The following is a 20,044-nucleotide window of genomic DNA, read 5'->3' as shown; positions in this document are numbered from 1 at the left end:
CCCGCGTCTCAGTGTTTCCACTGTTCAGTGGGGGCAGGTGCAGCACGGCCCGCAAGGCGGGTCTGGAGCCGCTAAACACTCGCCAGGAGGGGCGGGGCCGTGCACAACCTCTGGCGGGGTGCGGGGCGCGGGAACTCCATTTCCCGGAGTGCTTCGCGGGGACCCCACTTCCTGGAGCGCCTCTCGCCGGCCGAGGCGGGACTCCATCTCCCAGAGCGCCCCGGTCGGCGCAGCCCTCGCTGGGTCGGGACGTGCGGGCCTGTTCCCCGCGCCGCGGGCGGCGGTGGCCTCGCCGCACGTCTCGGCGGCGGCGGCGGCGCGATGGACAGCCCCGAGGTCACCTTCACCCTGGCCTATCTGGTGCTCGCCGTGTGCTTCGTGTTCACGCCCACCGAGTTCCACTCGGCCGGGCTCACGGTGCAGAACCTGCTGTCGGGCTGGCTGGGCAGCGAGGACGCCGCCTTCGTGCTCTACCACCAGCGCCGCACGGCCGCCACGCTGCTGTGCCACTCCCTGCTGCCGCTCGGTGAGCCCCTGCCCTCCCCGCGGGGCTCCGGGGCCCCCGAGGCGGCGGCCGCGGGGCGCGTTCCTCCGAGAGGGGTCGAGGGAGGGTTCCGGGACCCCGGGTCGCCCCCAGAGACTGTGGGCCAAGCTCCCGTGTGTTCCCAGATGGCTGCAGCTGGTCCTTGGCAGATGGCAGAACGCAGGGCCAGAGCCCCGAGGAGGGGATGCTTCGCGCAGCGGGGGCAGTGCTGTCCTGTGGGCGGCAGTTCCCAGGAGAGGGGCGTCAGGGAACCGATTCCAACAGAGGGAGGAGGTGGCCTTGGAAAGTGGGTGTGGAAAGGGCAGGTAGAGATGGGTGACATCACGTGGGGGGGTGCCACAGGTGCAGAGACTGGAAAGCCTGTGTGTGGTCAGGACGCTCAGCTGTCAGGGCGGCGCTGGGCAGTGACCCAGGTGTAGCTGGCCCCTGGAAGGGAAGTCTGTCAACTAATTGCTTCCGGGACTGGGGGACTAGGCTGGGATCTCTGAAGGCTACAAGGCGGAACCTGGTTTGGGGCAGCAGGTGCAGCCCTGTGGACACAGGGAGCGGTTTTGAGCTTGAAAGGGAAGCAGCAGCCCTGGTGGGTGTGGAGGGCAGTCAGGAGAGGACTGGGCTGAGGCCGGAAGTGCACAGGGGCTTTCTGTCCCGGAGCAGAGTGATTCAAGGAGGCCACATCTGGGGGAGTTGGTGGAGCCTGTTTTAATAGTATTTTTTATCCTCTGGTTATAATTGATACACAATACTATATTAGTTTCAAGTGTACAACCTAATGATTGGATCTTTATGTAACTTATGAAGTTATGGCCCTGTAAATCTAGCACCCACCCGGACACCATACACAGTTAATACAATAGTATTGAGGCTATTTCCTGTGCTGTGCTCTTTACATCCCCTTGGCTAGTCTGTAACTACCAATTTGTACTTCTTAATCCTTTTACCTTTTCACCCAAACCCCCCTCCCATCTGGCAACTGTCAAAATGTTGGTGAAGCCTATCTTGTGGTAGACACAGGGCTGTGTTATTTTTTTTCAATTTGTTTTGAAAAACTTTGAAACTTTGTAGACATAATATCTATTGAAACACAACAGCCAGGCCAGTGTGGCACAGTGGTTGAGCATTGACCCATGCACCAAGAGATCACTGGTTTGATTCCTGGTCAGGGCACTCACCCAGGTTGTGGGCCTGATCCCCAGTGCGGGGCATGCAGGAGGTGGCCAATCGATTGTTTCGCTCATCACTGTTTCTCTCTCTCTCCCTCTCCCTTCCTCTCTCTCTAAAATCAATAAAGAAAAAAAAGAAAGAAAAAGAAACAACAACAGATTACCCTAAAATGCAGTGGCTTGACTAAGCGAATGTGTAGTATTAATTTGGCAGTCGTAAACCTTCCAGTGCTTCCCTTCACTGTCTATGTCATTCATTTCAACGTGCAAATAGGCCCCGTCTGGCCTGCCATGGGCCGGGCACTGACTGGCTCCCATGTCATTGTGGCCTGCCTCCATCTTTCCTTGCTTACTATGTGGCATGCAATGTCCCAGTTCTGATCTGTTCTTCAGAGAGTGAGGTCAGGATGCCAAGGGGAAATCAGTGGGCAGGTCTGGGTTGGGTGACACAAGATCTTTGTATTTAATAGCCTTTTGAGGTTTTGCTAGTTTTTTTCTGTACTCGTGTAAAACTCCGGTTGCAAGTTAAGCCTGCTTTTCTCTCGCCTGTGGTATGCTGTGGGCAAGGGTTGAGCCAGGCCAGCTGTGGAGGTGGATGAGACCCACCTAACCTGGTACTCACCCGGGCAAAGGGCCCAGCCCAGGGCTAGGGACGAGGGGTGCAAGGACAGCACTGATGCCCTTGGTGGGTACCACCAGGGGAGGTTGAGGGCCTGTCAGTTGGACCTCTACTGAGGCCACTCCATCCCTTGCAGGCTACTACGTGGGCATGTGCTTTGCAGCCTCAGAAAAGCGGCTCTACTCCCCAAGCCAGGTCCCAGAGGCCTGGCGGTTCTTTCTCCTTCTGGCAGTGACCCTGCCCACCATCACCTGCACCCTGATCTACTACTGGTCCTGGGACCGGTGGGCCCGCCACCCGTTGGCTCGAACCCTGGCCCTCTATGCCCTCCCACAGTCGGGCTGGCAGGCTGTCGCTTCCTCTGTCAACACTGAGTTCCGGCGGATCGACAAGTTTGCCACAGGGGCACCGGGAGCCCGTGTGATCGTGACAGATACGTGGGTGATGAAGGTGACGACGTACCGTGTGCACGTGGCCCAGCAGCAGGATGTGCACCTGACTGTGACGGAGTCACAGCAGCATGAGCTCTCGCCAGACTCGAACCTGCCCGTGCAGCTCCTCACCATCCGTGTGGCCAGCACCAACCCTTGGGTGCAGGCCTTTGACATCCGGTAGGTGTGCCTGTGGCGGGCGGGGCGGGGGCTCCACAGAGGCCTTGTGCCCAGCTTGCACCTGGTTCTGGTCTTTGTGCCCTTCTGGGAGGTGGTGATGGGTGGGAGTGGCTCCTCCAGTGCAACCCTTGATCAGGGCCTCCTTCCTGGCTCCATTCCCCTTGTGCCGCCACAGGTGCCCTGCTTCCCCTTTTCCCACGCTGCCCTCTGAGCTGCCTCTGCTACTTCTCAGGAAAGCACACTGGGATGTTTGGGGGCTGGGCAGGACAGAGGCTTGGTGGCTGCCTCACCTCTGAAACTTAGGCTGGAACTGAGGTCCTCTCATATTGTTCAGGCCATGCCTGACCTGTGGGACCCTGCTGGGACCCTCCTGGGACAGGCCTAGATCCTGAACCTGTCAAGGGCCATCTGTGTGTCTCAGCTGCAATCTTCCCATCCTCCCTGCATCCTTTGGGGGTGAGCAGGTGGTGCTGGGTCTGTGGTCTCTGGACTTAGGGCTGTCTTTGCTGGCTGGTTTTCACTGGGCAGCTGGGCTAGGCCTGAGCCTCCATGTTCTGTATGGTTGTGAGCACCCTGGTCACCCTCATGGCGCAGCCTTGGCCTCCCTTGATGCCTGTCCCAGCGTTCTCGCCAGGCAAGCTGGGCTCAAGGTCCTGCCCTACAGAGGGGCCTGGGTCTAGTGGCCTTCGCCCAGCAACCCCCTTTTCATGCAGGCTGAACTCCACGGAGTATGGCGAGTTGTGTGAAAAGCTCCGGGCGCCCATCCGCAGTGCGGCCAACGTGGTCATCCGCCAGAGCCTAGGTGACCTGTTCCTGGAGACGTTTGCTTCCCTGGTGGAGGTCAACCCCGCATATTCAGTCCCTAGCAGCCAGGTGGGGCTGGGCAGGGATGGAGGGGGTATGGGGGTGGTTTCCCATTGCTGGTCTCCCTTGGGCCAGGTCCTCGGGGTTGGGGGGTATCCCATGGGGTGTCCAGTTGGGCTCCTGTGACCCCTTTGGGCCACCCGCAGGAGCTGGAGGCATGCATTGGCTGCATGCAGACACGTGCCAGTGTGAAGCTGGTGAAGACTTGCCAGGAGGCGGCCGAGGGCGAGTGCCAGCAGTGTTACTGCCGCCCTATGTGGTGTCTCACCTGCATGGGCAAGTGGTTTGCCAGCCGCCAGGACCCACAGCGCCCCGACACCTGGCTGGCCAGCCGTGTGCCCTGCCCCACCTGCCGTGCACGCTTCTGCATCCTGGATGTGTGCGCCGTGCGCTGAGTAGGCCAGGCCATGGTGAGGGAGCGGCCTTGGGGGTCCTGCCAGCCCTTCCAGGGCCCCCACTGCTGCCTCGGGCAGCCGGGTCTCCAGGCCCAGGGCCCTCACCCAGCTACAGAAGGACGAAGGCATTTGTTTAGCGAGGACGTTCTCTGCTGAAGTGCTGGCAGTGCAGTGGGATGGGTCTTCAGGGCCCTGCCTTCATTTCCCACTCCCCTGGGTACGGGCGGGTACAGATCATAGAACACGGCCTGGGCCCATCTCCTGAGCATCCTGGGACCCCCGCGCTGTCTTTAAGAGACCCTGGGGTCTGCCCCAGATGGCCCTAACCTGGCCTCTTGCCTTAATTTCATGGAGCACATCTGCCCTTGGTTACATGCCAGACCCAGATTCGTCCAAGCCTGGCTGTGGTTAGTCCTGCTTCTGTTCCCAAGCCAGATGCTGGTTCCACAAAGCTGCTCTGAGGACCTGGGGCAGAACCTACCAGTGGAGGGGAGACCTAGCATGCACTCCAGGGTGAGCCCCACCTGGGGCTTCCTGGTGGCTGTTCCTGGATGAGGTGGCCCCTGCTTGCTCCTTGCCCACGGAGACCCTGGCTTCCCATCAGGAGCTGGGCAAGGGACTGGCTGCTCTGTCACCTATCCCTTAGCTGTGTGCTCCTGGGGCCACTCATCCCCTGGAGGGTCATTACCTATGTGCCTTCTGCCCCCAAGAGTCCAGGTAAGAGTCAAGCTTTAGATCCTTGGCTGGGGAGGCACTGAACCGCTGAAGGCCAAGTGCCACAGTGGCATCCTGAATCCACACAAGCTTGTCAGGATGTAGCACAGGACTGGCCACAGCCTCACAGCCCCCCCCCCCCCCCCCCCCCCCGGTTCAGAAGGGGACATATCCAGTGGTCAAGGAACTTATGGGTATCTTACGAATTCTTGGGGGTGCAGATGGGGTGGGGGGAGGGCAGTGCCAGGGCCCAGATCTGAGAGGCATGGCTGCTGGAGCCCTCACACTCGTGACCCTGAGCCCCACCAAAACTGGCCACCTGAAGCAGGGGTGATGGACCAGCTGGTCCAGCTCACCCAAGGTATGCCAAACCCCCGGGATTTGGGAGCAGAGGATTTGTGGGCCCTTGGGGTGCTCAGCAGATGAAGGCATTAGAGGGGGCAGCCAGGAGGCATTCCCAGCCTCAGCTTGGAGTTTCAGATGCTGCCTAGGGAGGGCCAGTATGGGGTTTCTACTGCAAAAGGAAGTTACTTAGTTTTATAAATATGTCTATTGTAGCTAAGCGATATAATATTTAATAAAATGTTAGCCTGAAGTTAAATATGCTTTCTCTAAGTGGAATATTTTGTTTTGCCTGATATTCAAGCTTTGGTAACAGTTGGAGAAGCCATCCCCTTCAACATGGGTGTTTTGTTCAGAATAAGGAAAAGGAGGCAGGTGCTGTAAGAACCTTCCCCTCCGGTTTCCTGCCTGTGGGGAGGGGCGGTGGGGGTCTCCGAAGCCCATTTCCAGGGCACCTGTGGGAGCGGGCCTGGGGCTCTGGCGGAAGGGCTGCGGGAGTTCCCCAGGAGCGCGGTGGGCGCCCAGGACCTCTGGACGCGCCCACGGGTGCGCTCTGGCGGCCCGAGGGCGCTGGCCCTGCGCGTCGGCCTCCAACCCTGTGCCTTCACTGTGGCCTGGGTGGCCCGGGTGGCCGGAGGGCGGCCGGGGCCCGCCGCTCGGGCTTTCAGGGAACGGGCGAGCTTCCCACACCTTGCTGCCCCTTCGTGTCGCCGGGCCCGAGGTTTTCAGGAAAGGGGTGCACACGAGCCACCGAGACGCGGGAACCGGCCCGGCCTCATCCCGTGCGAGACGAGTTGTATAAAGAGTGGAACGAGTCCACGCTCTCCCTGCTTTCTTCCTCTCTGCGCAGCCAAACGTTCAATATTTAAAAATTAACAAAAGCACAAGAGGTGGAGGAGGTTTCAGCGCCCTGAGCGTCCGGTTTTCCTGCCACCTTCGGCCTAGTGCTCACTGGCGAGGGCGCTGCGGGGCGGGGTGCAGGCGGGGTGGGCGCGGGGCGCGCTGGAAGTGGCAGCGGGCGGCCCACGGGCTTCCGCAGACTCGCGCCCTGGGCGCTGCCCGCCGCCGCCCCTTCCGGGTTCCCTTTCCCGCCAGCGCGGAGAACGCCGTCCCGGGCGGCCAATCGTAGGCGGTCCCCGCCCAGGCCGGGACCAATGGGAGGGCCGAGCCGCTGGCCTCCCGCGAGCGCCCGCGTCGCGCGGCCGAATCTCCCGCCAGTGCCCCTCCCCCGCCCGCGAAGGCGCGTCCAATCAGCGGCGAGGCCCCGGGCACCTCCACGCCGAGGGGGGAGGCGACCTTTTCCGGGCGCGCGCGCCGCCAGCCCCGCGGCGTCGACCCGTCCGCAGCCGGCAGCGTCCCGGTGTCTCGCGCCTCCTCAGCCGCCTGCGCGTCGCGCGTCCGAGCGGGCTCCCCCGCGGCCCGATGGTCTCGCCCGGCCGGGCGCGGGACGGCGCAGGGCGGGGCGGGGCGGGGCGGATAAAGGCGGTTGGGGGCGGGGCGCGCAGTCTGTCTGCGTCGCGGGAGAGGACGCGCCAGTGGTCGCCGCCCGGACATGGCCAGCAGCCCGCGAAGCCCCCCCAGGTACCGGAGCCGCTGCGACCGCGACGCCAGGTGAGGCCGGGTCGCGGGCCGGGCAGGGGTGCGGGGCGGCGGGCGTCGCGGGCCCGTCCGCCCGCCCTGACGCGGCCTCTCGCCCGCAGCCCGCCGCCCCCCGCGCGATGGAGCCTCGGGCGCAAGCGCAGAGCCGACGGCCAGCACCGGACGGCCGAGGGCGCCGAGGACGCCGAGGGCCCGGCGAAGCCGGCGGGCGACCGCAGACCCGACAGGTGAGGGCGCCGCGGGGAGGGGCGGGCCCTGCAGGGGCAGCGCGGCCGGGTCCTGCCGCGGCGGGGCGGCGGGGCCCCGCTCTCCTCGTGCCTGCGCCCCGCGGGGTGGGCGAGCCGTGCGGCGCGGTGTTCGGGGGCGTCCCGCGAGGGTCCGGGTGCCAGGCCCGCAGGCGGGCGTCTGCCCCGTGGGAGGGCTGCTGCTCAGTCGGGCGGACGGTGCCGGCAGACGGAGCCGAGGTAGGAGAGCCGTTCGGAGCGTCCTCGAGGCGGGACCCACGGTACGTGCTGTGCCGCTGGGGCGCAGCGGGGCGTGGAGGGCGATGCAAGGTGCGGGTTGCGTGGCGCGGGGTTGCGTGGCTTGTCTTTGCGGAGACGGGGAGGACGGGCAGCAGGCCCGGCTGGGGAAGGGCCCCGTGGTCAGGCGTGGAGGTTCCCAGGTGAGCAGGAAGGCGCGGGGAGCTGATGGGGTCTCGAGAGGGTGGGAGGCCTCGCCTGCTGCGCGCAAAGGGGAGGGGTTGGCGCCTGTAGGAGGCGTTCAGAGCTGGGCTCGGTGGGGTGACCTGGGAAGAGGTGTGAGAGCGGCCTCGGGCTAGCTGGGAAGACGGGCGCAGGGGTACGCGGAGATCAGGCTCCGGACCGCAGGCCTCCAGTGGGCCTAGCTGCAGGTAAGGGTGGTGTGTCCCCACGGGTACCCTCTAGCTCGCCGGTCAGCCACAGGGTCTCCTGACTTTCCCAGTGTGGTGGGGATGCTCCTGGTCTGGGGCCTTTCACCTGCCATCTGCTCTGGGAAACCCCGGTGGGGCCAGAGTGGGGCTGCACGCTGCATGCAGGTCCCGGGGAGCCGGCCAGCTGCTGCCCTCACAGGGCGGAAGTGTCCCTCTGGAGGGCGGTTAGCTCGGTGTGAGCACAGGCTCTGCTTCCACTGGGCCCTCTCCCCAAAAGTACTCTTGTCCTAGGATAGGGTAGGTGGGTGAACGTACCCCGTCTAAGGAAAGGGTCTTAGATCCACGAAAGGTTCTGTGTGATTCTACCGAAGGTGAGATGTAGCGGAAGGTTGTTTGTCAGCACTTTTAAAAGTTTAGGAATTCGTTGTGGCCGGGAGACCAAGTGGGGGTGTTGGTGTCCAACCACAGCCAGCCTGCATTTGGTTCTGTGTCTGTGACAGTCACTCAGTCAGTTTAGCTTTTGGTTCCTTGATTTCACACCCTGCCAACCACTTTCAGACTCTGGAAATTAACTTCTAGAAATCCAGTTTGAATTTCTCCCCGTGGGTAACTTCAGGGGGAAAAGGATAATTATGTAGACGGATAATCATTTGTTACGCATTTTCAAAACATCTAGAATACACAAGTTTGCTTATTGCTGCAGTTGAAGTGAACCTAGTTTTGATACACCAGTGGTGGCCAATAGGAAATTGAGGAGGAAATATAAAAATGTAAGTTTATATCTAATCTTTAAAGCCCAGCAATTCTAACTGCCAGAACTCTTGGCACCAAGCCTTATATTCTCAAATTGCCTGATCTTGGCTAGAGGTTCCCCTCAGTTCTAGATAGAACTGAGCTCCTAGAGTCAGTTTGACCCAGTGGATGAAGTCCTAATGCAGCAGGGACGAGTGTCTATTCTCATCCCTGCCCTTCAGTTTTAATTACGATGTGCTCTATTCTGAATCTATTGTGTGCATCTAAAAGTAAATAGTAGCTACTGTTTATTAAGTAATTTCATGGTGTTGGTTGTTCTGTTTAACTTTATTAAGTGTATTATTAGGAATCTTTATTTAAGTGTATTATTAGGAATCTATTTAGTGTATAACAAATGAGTGCCTTGTTTTGCAAGTAAAAGAATGAGTTGTGTTGGGGCACCCTTCTCAGTGCTTTGCTGACTTTGTCTGCCTAACCCTCCCCTCCCCCACCGGTGGACTTTGTCCTCCGGATTTAGCCAATGCTGGTACAAGGTGGTGCACAGAAAAAGTTTAATGAATGAAGCCCAGAGAGGCCGTTGAGCATACTTCCCAAACTCAGTGAGCTCTAGTGAGTCTGGGGTGGAGATTCCCCCAGAGCCTCTCGGCACTCTCCAGACGTCCTCTGATCGTTTCCTGGTGTCCGATCTGAAAAGGAAACTGAAAGTGTGGCAGGTTCAAGCGTGCGTTTCCGTTTCCTGCAGCTTCACCACTCCTGAAGGCCCAAAGCCCCGTGCCAGGTGTTCAGACTGGGCGAGTGCCGTGGAAGAAGATGAGATGAGGACCAGGGTGAACAAAGAAATTGCGAGGTATACATTTCAGACCACTTTGAAATGTTATCTGTTGTGTTTTAAATTATAAATTAAAAAGAGGGATGTGTTAGAACTGTGGTTCTTAAAATTCTGGTCCCCAGACCAGCAACATCAGCAACTCCTGGAAACTTAGTAGAAATGTAGATTCTCAGCTTCCCCCTTACCCCCAGGGCTGCTGGAGGGGACACTCTGGGTGGGGCCTCCAGGTGAGTGTGCTCACTGAGGTTTGAGGACAGGTGTCTTAGTGGCTGCCCCTTCGGACCGCAGCTAGATTGCAGAGGACCACCATGATGTGCCCCAACCTGCTACACTAGGTGCTCCCAGCCCCACAGACTGTGGAGGTGCTCTCTTCAGATGACTGACACCTGGCTCAGGTAACAGTTTGGGAGTGACCAAAGCTCAGGGAGGGATCCCTGATTTGGAGTCTGAACCCCTTGCAGTTGGACTCCAAATTGTTTCATGTATCCAGATTCTCCCATACTCCAGGCTACGGCCTTTTCCTGAACCATAATGGCTCAGATGATGCCTCCTTAACCAGTGCTTGTCTCACTTGATAATGTTCTCACTGGTATTTTGGGGCCTCTCTCCACTTTGATACATGCTGTGCAAACCAGCTGGATGAACTTTGAGGTAAAACGTTGTGGCTCATAATTAGTTGAAATGTGTTGATCCAGGAGTGCATTGGTTCTTAATTCTGGGGAACAGGTGGCCTCAGTGTAAACAGAGGGCAGGGCTGGACTGCCTGCCCCCTGCTGCAGGGCTGGTGGCATTGGTAGCTGACTGCATAGCAAGGGCACCCACATGTGGGGTTGGTTATGACTGGTCAGGGGGCCATGAAAGTGTGTGTGGCCTTGACAGACGTGGGCCTCATGTTTTGAGGGACTTATTTATGTGGGCCTTGGTCTGTCAGCTGTAAGGTCAGGCTGTTTGACTTGGTCTGTGCAATTTCTGTGCTCTGCTCCCAGGACTTAAAACAACTTTTAAATGGACCTGTGTGCTCTGGCCCCTGCCATCCTCAGGGGGGACCATCTGCAGCTCCTGTGCTATGCAGGGGGACCCCTCTTTTTTCCTCGGTTGTCTCACAGGCCTGTCTCTGAAAATTGTCGTACTTTGCAAAATAGGCCTTCTCTGTTTGGGGCCACTCTGTTGATCCACTTTTGTGATGGAATGTGCTGCCTTTATTTACAGCCGGGCGCCTGGACCTGCTGGTCATGGCAGTCTGCCTTCTTCCCACGGGCAGGGTTGTGAGAGGGCAGCTCCCTGTACCGAATGGAGGCCGACACAACCACATCAGTGGTCTGAGCTTTGGGTTTCTGTCATACCCGAAGCCAGTCTTTGTCAGCTGGGGTCCTGGAGAGAACGAGCCCTACAGGAAGTGATGTCAAGGGCGAGTTTGCAGTTCCACAGGATGCTGGGTGCTCAGCGCCGTGGCAGACACACAGGAGGTAGACCAGTGCTCTGCTCCTGGTGTCCGGACTGCAGCAGACTTGGAGGGCCGAGGAGTTCACATCGTGGAGGGAGGCACAGTGAATGTGACATCTCTCAGACACTCGCAGGAACTTGCAGCTCAAGGTGGTCCGTGGTCTCAGTGTCAGGCATGTCTCTGCTAAGCCGCTTGGCAGCTGCTGTGGAAGCAGCCGAGTGCCTCGCGGAGCCACGAGGAGCAGGAGGGCTCGGCCCTTCGAGATAGAGAAGGAGGGAGGTGCCCCGCAGGCACACAGGGCCCTTAGCAGGTAGCGGAGGGTTAGGAAGAAACACTTTATTACTGATTTTTCTAAGGTTACAGGGTGTGGGGGTTGTACATTTCTGTGTTGCTTGGATATCAGGATATCACAACTTAGTCTGAAACCGTTAGGGTCTGTTTGGCCTTGAGAAGCGTGTGTTACACATGGGCTGAGGGCCGTGGGCAGCAGGCTTCTCTCAGAACCTGGTCGCTTTAAGCACTCACTATGACCTTGGCAAATAATCTTTCTCTTCTTATGAAAGGGAGTGACTAAGGGAGGTCAGAACGGTAAGACAACATGCTCTTACCCGGCTCCTCTCGTCAGACACCCCACTCGGAGGCTTGAGTCCTGCATTGTTCCGAAAGCACTAAGTGTTCAGTTACTTTTTATGCCTTTCTAAAAACAGCAAACATTTATTTTGCTCCCAGATACAAAAGAAAACTCCTCATAAATGACTTTGGAAGAGAAAGAAAATCATCATTGGGAAGGTAAATGCCGTTTTATTGTTTCTTTTCTAATTGGATACACCTGTAATTTGTGAACGAGAAAGTGTGAGCAGATGTGGTTTGTCATTAGCACTTATGATGAGTCGTTCTTCACTAACTGGAATGTTGTGTCTGTTGTGCACTTAACTCCTGTGTGTGCAAAGGTGTGGGCTGTCCTGGGCTCATCTGATGTGGAGCCCGGAGCACAGCCCTCGTCACTGTGCTTCTGTGTTCCCTTGTACAGTGGTCTGAGTTGCGAGTCTGGTTCTGGTGTTAATTTTATTCTCTCCAGTTGTGATTCGAAGGCGTCTTCGTCCGCAGTGCCAGCCGACCTGGAGACGGACGAAAGTGTCCTGATGAGGAGACAGAAGCAGATTAACTACGGGAAAAACACCATGGCCTATGACCGCTACATTAGAGAGGTCCCCAGGTGAGCCGTCGCGTGGGTGCGTCCCAGCCACACTGGGCGTTGCTCTCTATGGAGACCCTAGATGTGGAGCCTGACTCTGGAGCAGAGCCACCTGCTTATGTCAGCAGAGAAGGGGCTGGTGAGGGGAAAACCAGGGATAGGAGGTTTTATTTTTTTATTCTTACCTGAGGACTTTTTTTCCATTTTTCTTCAGATAGAGTGGGAGGGAGAGAGAGAGGATGAGAGAGAGAGAGAGAGAGAGAGAAACATAAACGTGAAAGGGACACATCGAGTGGCTGCCTCCCGCACGACCCTAACCAGGGCCGGGGACAAATTGCAACTGAGGTATGTGCCCTTGGCTGGAATCGAACCCATGACTCATTGGTCCGTTGGCTGACGCTCCAACTTTTGAGCCAGATTGTCCAGGGATGGACAGGAGGTTTTAAAAGTAACACATTTGCCATTTATAATGTTGAATAAACATTTTATTTCTTAAGACTCAGAGTCTTGTGAACCTAAAGTCGTTAAAAACATGGTGGGGAGCACCCTGGCGGTTAGAGCATCGGCCTGCGGTCCAGAGAGACCCGGGTTTGGTTCCCGTTAAGGGCATGTACTTCAGTTGTAGTTTGTCCCCGGCCCTGGTTGGGTTGTGTGGGTGGCAGCCGCTTGATGTGTCCCTTTCACGTTGATGTTTCTCTCTCTTCCTCTCTCCCTCTCGCTCTGTCTGAATAAAGAATGGAAAAATGTCCTCGGGTGAGGATTAAAAAATAAACAAAAAAAAAACATGGTTGGGAGCAAGTGAAGTTCACCGTAAAGGTCTCCCTGAGCACAGTGCGCAGTGCCCGCGTGGAAGGCAGCTCCTGCTCCTTCAGGGCACGCTCTAGAGTGCGGCGCCTCCTGCGTAGGGTCGGGGTTCAGGTGCACTCTCCGGAGCACAGACTGCAGAGGAGCAGCAGGCAGAGAGGTGGTGCTTTTTAGGCCATTACTTTGCTTGCGTTGTAGAAGATTAGTTGATCTATACTTTTTTTTTTTAATTTTTTAATCCTCACCTGAGGACACCTTTCGATATTTTGTTCAGATAGAGTGGGAGGGAGAGAGAGAGAGAGAAACATTGATGTGAAAGGGACACATCGAGTGGCTGCCACCCGCACGACCCAACCAGGGCCGGGGACAAACTGCAATCGAGGTACGTGCTCCCAGCAGGAACCGAACCTGGGTCTCTGGACCGCAGGCTGACGCTCTGACCTCTGAGCCAAACCGGCCAGGGCTGATCTATACTTTTTTTTTAATCCTCACCCGAGGATATTTTTCCATATTTTTTTCAGATAGAGTGGGAGGGGGGGAGAGAGAGAGAGAGAGAGAAACATCGACATGAAAGGGACACATCGAGTTGTTGCGACCCGCACAACCCCGAGGTACATGCCCTTAGCGGGAACCAAACCTGGGTCTCTCTGGACCGCAGGCCGATGCTTTAACTGCTGAGCCAAACTGGCCAGGGCCGATCTATATTTTTAAAACAATACTAACCTTAGAATTGGTTAGTCTTTGGGCTGTGTGCCAGGATAGTCTGCCTCTCCCATAGGCACCTTCGACAACCCGGCATTCATCCCAAGACCCCCAACAAATTCAAGAAGTACAGTCGGCGCTCATGGGACCAGCAGATCAAACTCTGGAAGGTGGCCCTGCATTTTTGGGACCCTCCAGCTGAAGAAGGATGTGATTTTCAAGAAATGTATGTCTTATTGCCTTCTTGTCCTCTGTTTCTGCAGCTTGTGCCCTGACTGGGATAGCTCTGTCACCTGTGTGCCAGGCAGGCTGTCAGACAGCCCGTTGTCAGAGCTTCCTGTGGGTTGTGTGTGCAGGAGTGTTTAAAGCTGAAGGGGTGGGCCCTGGGGTGTGTGGGGAGGAGCCTGCTTCCCAGGCTGAATTCACTTTTTGTAGCTAGGGAAAACAGCTTAGAACACCTAGAAATATATGGGGTTCTGTTCATTTGTTTTTAAGATAAACATCCTAAAAATTATTTGAGCAATTATTTTTAATTATGAAAGTAGGTATTTTATATATTTTTTTAACTCGAAAAGGTTTTTATCTTTTCCCTGTTGGTTTTAAACTGTGCCCAGTTGGAAAGCTCTCAGGCCTGAGTGTCTGCTGCGTGGTCAGGACGCCGGTCGCAGGCGGCCGAGGGATGCTTGCACTGCCGTCTCCTGTGCAGTTGCTTGAACTTCTGCTCAGTGCTGGGGAAACGTATCAGAAATGTTGTGTCTGAAACTACTTCTGACATGGCTTGTAAATTTGGCCTTGCAGATAGCATGCCGGTTTTCTCCTAGTGTGAGAACACTGTCCCACTCTACGTGTGAAAAGTTGGAAGAGTAGCGATGAGGTGTCGTGTAGTCTGTCACAGTTCATCCCCCCCCCAGATTGGGCTTATTGGTGCTTCTCCTTACTCGGGTGCTCATGGGTGAACATAGCTCCGCCGTGGTTGAGCTGGGGCCCATGGTTGGGCTCTGAGCCATGGACTGCCACCAGCCTCCCTTCTGCCTGGCAGGGCGGGGGTTCATTCGGCACGTGGGAGTCCCTGAGAACGGTTCTTCTTCGGGGCAGCGCATATTGATGGGGCTTCCGGCGAGCAGACTTGGAGAACTGCCTGCACTGCGGGTCTCCTCGCTTTGTTGTCGGTGACTGATGCCTGTCTGATTTCACAGACACCCCGTGGACCTTGGGGAGATGGAGACTGAGTCCACAGAGAGCAGCTCTGAGTCCCAGGCAAGCTCTCAGGATAATAACTTGGTGAGTACCTCTCCTTGGCCCCGTCTCGGTGAGGGGCCAGGCTCGTTGTGGACGGTGCGCAGTGTGACCGGGCTGCCTGTGAGGAGGGCTCCTCGCCCTCCCTGGACAGCCGGCAGAGTGGTTTGATGCGGTCCGAGGCCGTGGCCTTACTTGGTAGGTGGAGTCAGTGTGTGTGACCCATTCCCCTCCAGTTCAGCACCTGTACGGGCACAGCTGTGCGTTCACTCAGGCCGCAGGGGTTCGAGGGGTGAGCTGCTGGTTGTTGCTGCATCAGGTGCCTGTGCCCAGGAGTTTCCCCGTGGCTGCCAGTTCTAGAAGAACCCCATTTTCTCCCTGGTCAGTTTGGTCAGTGGTTAGAGCGTTGACCTGTGGACTGAAAGGTCTCGGGTTCAATTCCTGATAAAGAGCATGTACTTGGGTTGCAGGTTTGATCCCCACCCCAGATGGGGTTGTGTGGGAAGCAACCAATCGATGTGTCTCTCTCACATCAGTGTCTCTGTCTCTCCCTCCCTCTCTCCTTTCCACTCTCTCTGAAAATCAATGGAAAAATGTCCTTGGGTGAGGATTAACACACACAAAAATTCCATGTTTTTGAGTGGAAAATTCCAAGATTAAAAGCACTTAAATGAAATGGCCTCATTTTCAATTCCATAGTTACTGGTTTGGTGCATGTTATTGCAGACTTTTTTGTTTTCTTTTTAATGATTTTAGAGAGAGGAAGGAAGAGAGAAACATCAGCTTTTTGTTCAGCTTAGGCATTTGTTGGTGGAGTCTTGTATGTGCCCTGACCAGGGATCGAACCTGCAACCTTGGCATATTGGGATGACGCTCTAACCAGCTAAGCTGCCCGGCCAGGGCTCCTGCAGACTTTTCTGCATGTGTCCAGGCAGATCCACGTCAGCAGTCCACAGGGACAGGCCCCCTGACCCTCCTCTCGTCTCTGCACATGGGAGTGTCCAGCGCAGCGAGCGGAGTAGGTCAGACACTAGGAAACATGAGTGTCGGCTGCGGAGCAGTCACGTCTCTGAGGTCACCCTGTACTAGGACCGCACAGTGCAGGGGCCTGCGAGCTAGAGCTGCTCCGCCTGCCTTTTCCCTGGTCGCCCTGGCCAGCTGGTCCCTGTCTTCCTGGCTCTGACCAAGTGCACCACACAGTGCGCCGGCTGTGGGGCTGTGGTAGAAGAGGCACACGTGTCTCACAGTGGAGGAAGGGACGGGCACACACAGTTTACATTGTGAGGAATACCGCTGTCAGGCTGTTTTGAATACTGGCAATGTGGGGAAGTTGCCGAGGAAATAGAAACAGGAGGTTCACTACGGGACGCTCCCAGAAAGGCAGATATCTCGGCAGGGGGTGTCCTTGGTGTTGCCGCAGAGGCAGAGGAACTCCGTGCCGATTCTGAACAGAACTGTGCATGTGGCTCATGGTCTCAGAAGTTGGGAAGGACGTGCAGACCTTGGGGGTTGAGGGTGGTGGGACTGTGCAGGTGCGAGCGGGGAGCCCCAGACCATAAAGGCGAGACAGGTCCTGGGGTCACCACGGAGAGGTGCTCCGAGATGGCTGGATTTAGTGCCATGAGCACCGGGTGACCGTCTGCTGTGTGGGCCTTAACCACCCCTGTGGGCTGTGAGGGTGGGGCTTTGCCCGCAGCACTGGGAGCTCGGGGCTGTGGTGCAGGACAGGCAGCCTCGCTGAGACGGCGCTGGCCAGTGCGCAGTTCATACTCGGGGCCTTGGCTGCCCAGCAGGTTCTCTTAACAGGTCCTTTCTGTTTTTATTCAGAACTTAAGCAAGGGCTGCACTTCTAAATTGACAGTTTGATTTTTCTTTTTTTTTGAATAGTCTCCCTGCCTTTACCCCCATGATGTTGACCTTTTTTAAAAACATTCATTTAAAATTTTGGTTTTAGTTGGAATAAACATTGGGCTTCAACTGGTTTAAACTCCCTAAATTGTAAACTCTAACAACCTGAATTTATTTGAATGTATGACCCTTCCATTAAACTTATTTATTTATTAAAAAAAATTTTTTTTTTCCTTTATTGATTTCAGAGAGAGAGGGAAAGTGAGAGGGAGAGAGAGAGAGAAACATCGAGGAGAGAGAACATCGATTGGCTGCCTCCCGCATGCCCCCGACTGAGGACCGGGCCCACAACCTGGGCAGGTGTCCTGACCAGGAATCGAACCGGAGACCTGCTGCCTGGGTCGATGCTCAGCCACTGAGCCACACCAGCCAGACCCATTAAACTTTTTTTTTTTTTTTTTTAATCCTTACCCGAGGACATTTTTTGATATTTTGTTCAGATAGAGTGGGAGGGGGAGAGAGAGAGAGAGAGAGAAACATCGACGTGAAAGGGACACATCGAGTGGTCGCCACCCACACAACCCAACCAGGGCCGGGGGCAAACTGCAACTGAGGTACGTGCCCTTAACGGGAACCGAACCCGGGTCTCTCCAGACCGCAGGCCAACGCTCTAACCGCTGAGCCAAACCAGCCCGGGCCCCATTAAACTTTTTAAATGAAAAAAGCGAAATGTGTTCATTAAGGCAACCAGAAATATATTAAACTAAACGCTCACTTGTGTCCTGAGAGCCACTGTCATGCGCCGTCTGGTCTCTGCATTCACTCTGCATGTACAGAAAGCATGCATGGTGTACACCTGAACTCTACGGTGCCTTGTATGTAGCATATCCGAGGTGGGAAGGGGCTGTCCTCGGTCCCCCTTGCTGGAGCGGAGGCAGCTCTTCCTCTGCTGGTGAGCAGGTGCTCAGTAGTCTGGGGTGACTGATCGCGAGTCAGAGCGATGCAGGTCTAGTGCGGCAGCTCTGCTTCCTCCTGGTCAGGTGGAGTGGCTGCAGCTTGGGGGCCTTAAAGGGCCAACTGGTTTCTAACTTGGAGGGAGGTGGGTAGTGAATAGGAATTTGACATGCCCCAGCTAAAATACATTTTGATGTTATCTGTGAATTTTTTTTTTTTTTTATCCTCACCCGAGGATATTTTTCCATTTTTTGTACAGATAGAGTGGGAGAGAGAGAGAGAGGAAGGGAGAGAGAGTGAGAAACATCGACGTGAAGGGACACATCGAGTGGCTGCCACCCGCACGACCAACCAGGGCCGGGGACAAACTGCAACCGAAGTACGTGCCCCTAGCGGGAACCGAACCCGGGTCTCTCCGGACCGCAGGCCGACACTCCAACCGCTGAGCCAAACTGGCCAGGGCTTATCTGTGAATTTTATTAGCTGTTGTTTTGAACTCTCTCATGCGCTCCAGCATCCCAGGCCTTTGCTGCTGGTAATGACCGGTCTTAGGCTGTGGCCATAGGAGGTGGCCCTCGCTCCTTCAGTGGGATTAGCTCCTGGTTGCAGGTCCCGGGTGTGAGGAACTAGCTGTGACCATGCCTCTGTTTTCTAGGACATGGACTCTGGCACACCCACCAAGGTCAGACACGTGGACTGCCAAGTGGAGGACGAGTTTGACTTGGAGGCTTGTTTAACCGAACCTTTGAAAGACTTCTCAGCTATGAGCTAACTGGTGCGGAGGCCGCAGAGAGCAAGGCCCCTCTCCCTGGCCAAGTGAAGGGCCAGCCAAGCGTGCGTCGTGCGTCTGTCGTGGGGCAGCTCCTGTGAATAGTTTATGTCACATGGTGAATTGTCATCTTTGCCTTATTTTCTTCAGAAACAATGTTATGTATAGTGAGTGTATCCTGCATGTTTTAAATCGTAAATGCGACTAAATGCAATGAAAATTAAACTTGAAGCAATCTTACAACAGACTTAATTGCTTAGTCCCCACCATCCCCACGTTTGCCTGACAAGCACATTGAACTAGCTTCCCGCCATATTTCAGACATTCAGACATCCAGTTGCTGCTTGTCAGGGGGTGGTGTGGGTTTAACTGTGTTCAGGGACCAGTCTCACATCGGCTTTCTGTACTGGTATCTGAGTGTTCTCACAATCGGATCCTTTAATATCTTCATGGAAACTTAGTTTTTGGCCTTTTGTCAATATGTCAAGGTGTCTTTTTCCCACACACAGCACTGAATAGTCAAGTCACTAAAGTGATAGGTCCTATGTGAGTCAGACAGTCTAAATCAGGTGCTTGTAAACAGCACCAGGTAGGCCTTCTGCCGATTATACTCCAAGAGTTAAGGCAGCAAAGGGATTTAGAAAGAACGTTTTTTACACAGTTAATTTACCATGTAAAATTGCTGTAAATGATAATGTATACAGATTTTCTGTTCAAACATTCAGTTGTAAACTTCTTGTTAAGACTGTTGTTATGTTTTTATTGCTTTTGTATGGAATGAGATTGCAAAAATAAAAAGAACCTTTAACTGATTTATTGCATTGCTAAATAGGCTAACTGCCGAGACAGTTCTTGTGTTTGGAGGATCGTGTGAGGTTCTGTCCTTACCTGGCCCTGAGAGTGACAGAATTGTGGCCCTGGCTTCTCTCTCTCTCTCTCTCTCTCACACACGCACACGCACACGCACACACACACTGAGGAGGACCTACTTAATTATGGGTTTGGGGCTGGAGCCAGAGTAGACACATCCAGTGTGCCCAGCACTCAGACGCCAGGGACCTGGGTTTGATGCTATTTTGGCATCTGGGGTGGCAGTCTTTCCCTGTCTGCACAGTCTCCCTGGCGCAGAGCGAGTATTGGACCAGGTCCTGAGGGGCTACCCTGCCCATGGTGTCTTTTTTTTTATCCTCACCCGAGGACATTTTTTTGATATTTTGTTCAGATAGAGTGGGAGGGAGAGAGAGAGAAAAACATTGATGTGAAAGGGACACATCGAGTGGTCGCCACCCACACGACCCAACGGGGGCTGGGGACAAACTGCAACTGAGGTACATGCCCTTAGCGGGAACCGAACCTGGGTCTCTCCAGACCACAGGCTGACACTCCAACCGCTGAGCCAAACCGGCCAGGGCCCATGGTGTCTTTCACAGTCTCACGTGGACCTGGCTTTTCTACCCATAGTTACTGCCACCAACCCACGGCCACACCCCCAAGGACACCCTCTTGGAAGTGATGCTAAACTCCAAGAGCCGAAGGGCTTTGGCCACTTTGTTCGAGGTGTTTCAGAGGGGCAGAAGCCTGCCTCTGATCACAATGCACTGTCCAGTAGACGGGACGTGCAGGAAATGGCGCCCCAAAGTCTGCACTCGTTCCTGGATGGGGACAGAAGATAGTAAATACGGTGTCAGGTTAAAGGTTAGGAGTAGAAGAGGGTAGGGACGAGGGGTGACTGGGTGGGGGGACCTTGCCATTTTCTATAGGGTGGTTGGG

General features: G+C 55.6%; 2 protein-coding genes across 2 annotated transcripts; both read left to right on the top strand.

The window, feature by feature from the left end:
* The first annotated feature begins 119 nt into the window (after positions 1-119).
* Positions 120-5,011, top strand: TMEM129 (transmembrane protein 129, E3 ubiquitin ligase). Its single transcript, XM_036257677.1, has 4 exons — positions 120-526; positions 2,460-2,934; positions 3,648-3,807; positions 3,945-5,011. Exons 1-4 carry the CDS (start codon positions 322-324, stop codon positions 4,191-4,193), a joined length of 1,089 nt encoding a protein of 362 aa, XP_036113570.1. The 5' UTR covers positions 120-321; the 3' UTR covers positions 4,194-5,011.
* A 1,790-nt stretch (positions 5,012-6,801) lies between these two features.
* On the top strand, positions 6,802-19,070 carry LOC118642216 (stem-loop binding protein). Its single transcript, XM_036279826.1, has 8 exons — positions 6,802-6,860; positions 6,950-7,075; positions 9,236-9,340; positions 11,496-11,555; positions 11,845-11,982; positions 13,544-13,693; positions 14,664-14,748; positions 18,161-19,070. The coding sequence occupies exons 1-8, from the start codon at positions 6,802-6,804 to the stop codon at positions 18,275-18,277; spliced, it is 840 nt and encodes a 279-aa protein (XP_036135719.1). The 3' UTR covers positions 18,278-19,070.
* Positions 19,071-20,044: the final 974 nt, after the last annotated feature.

Source organism: Molossus molossus, unplaced genomic scaffold (genome assembly GCF_014108415.1).
Source record: "Molossus molossus isolate mMolMol1 unplaced genomic scaffold, mMolMol1.p scaffold_m16_p_1, whole genome shotgun sequence".
NCBI lineage: Eukaryota > Metazoa > Chordata > Mammalia > Chiroptera > Molossidae > Molossus > Molossus molossus.
Note: the sequence above shows the minus strand (reverse complement) of the source record. Positions and strands in the feature narration are given on the sequence as shown.

What these genes read in the sequence shown, in the direction of transcription:
- LOC118642216 (XM_036279826.1), top strand. Translation starts at nt 6,802, where the DNA reads ATGGCCAGCAGCCCGCGAAGCCCCCCCAGGTACCGGAGCCGCTGCGAC. An exon ending in GGCGACCGCAGACCCGACAG is followed by an intron (nt 7,076 to 9,235) that starts GTGAGGGCGCCG and finishes CGTTTCCTGCAG; the next exon opens with CTTCACCACTCCTGAAGGCC. An exon ending in GTGAACAAAGAAATTGCGAG is followed by an intron (nt 9,341 to 11,495) that starts GTATACATTTCA and finishes TTTTGCTCCCAG; the next exon opens with ATACAAAAGAAAACTCCTCA.
- TMEM129 (XM_036257677.1), top strand. Translation starts at nt 322, where the DNA reads ATGGACAGCCCCGAGGTCACCTTCACCCTGGCCTATCTGGTGCTCGCC. An exon ending in GTGCAGGCCTTTGACATCCG is followed by an intron (nt 2,935 to 3,647) that starts GTAGGTGTGCCT and finishes CTTTTCATGCAG; the next exon opens with GCTGAACTCCACGGAGTATG. An exon ending in ATTCAGTCCCTAGCAGCCAG is followed by an intron (nt 3,808 to 3,944) that starts GTGGGGCTGGGC and finishes GGCCACCCGCAG; the next exon opens with GAGCTGGAGGCATGCATTGG.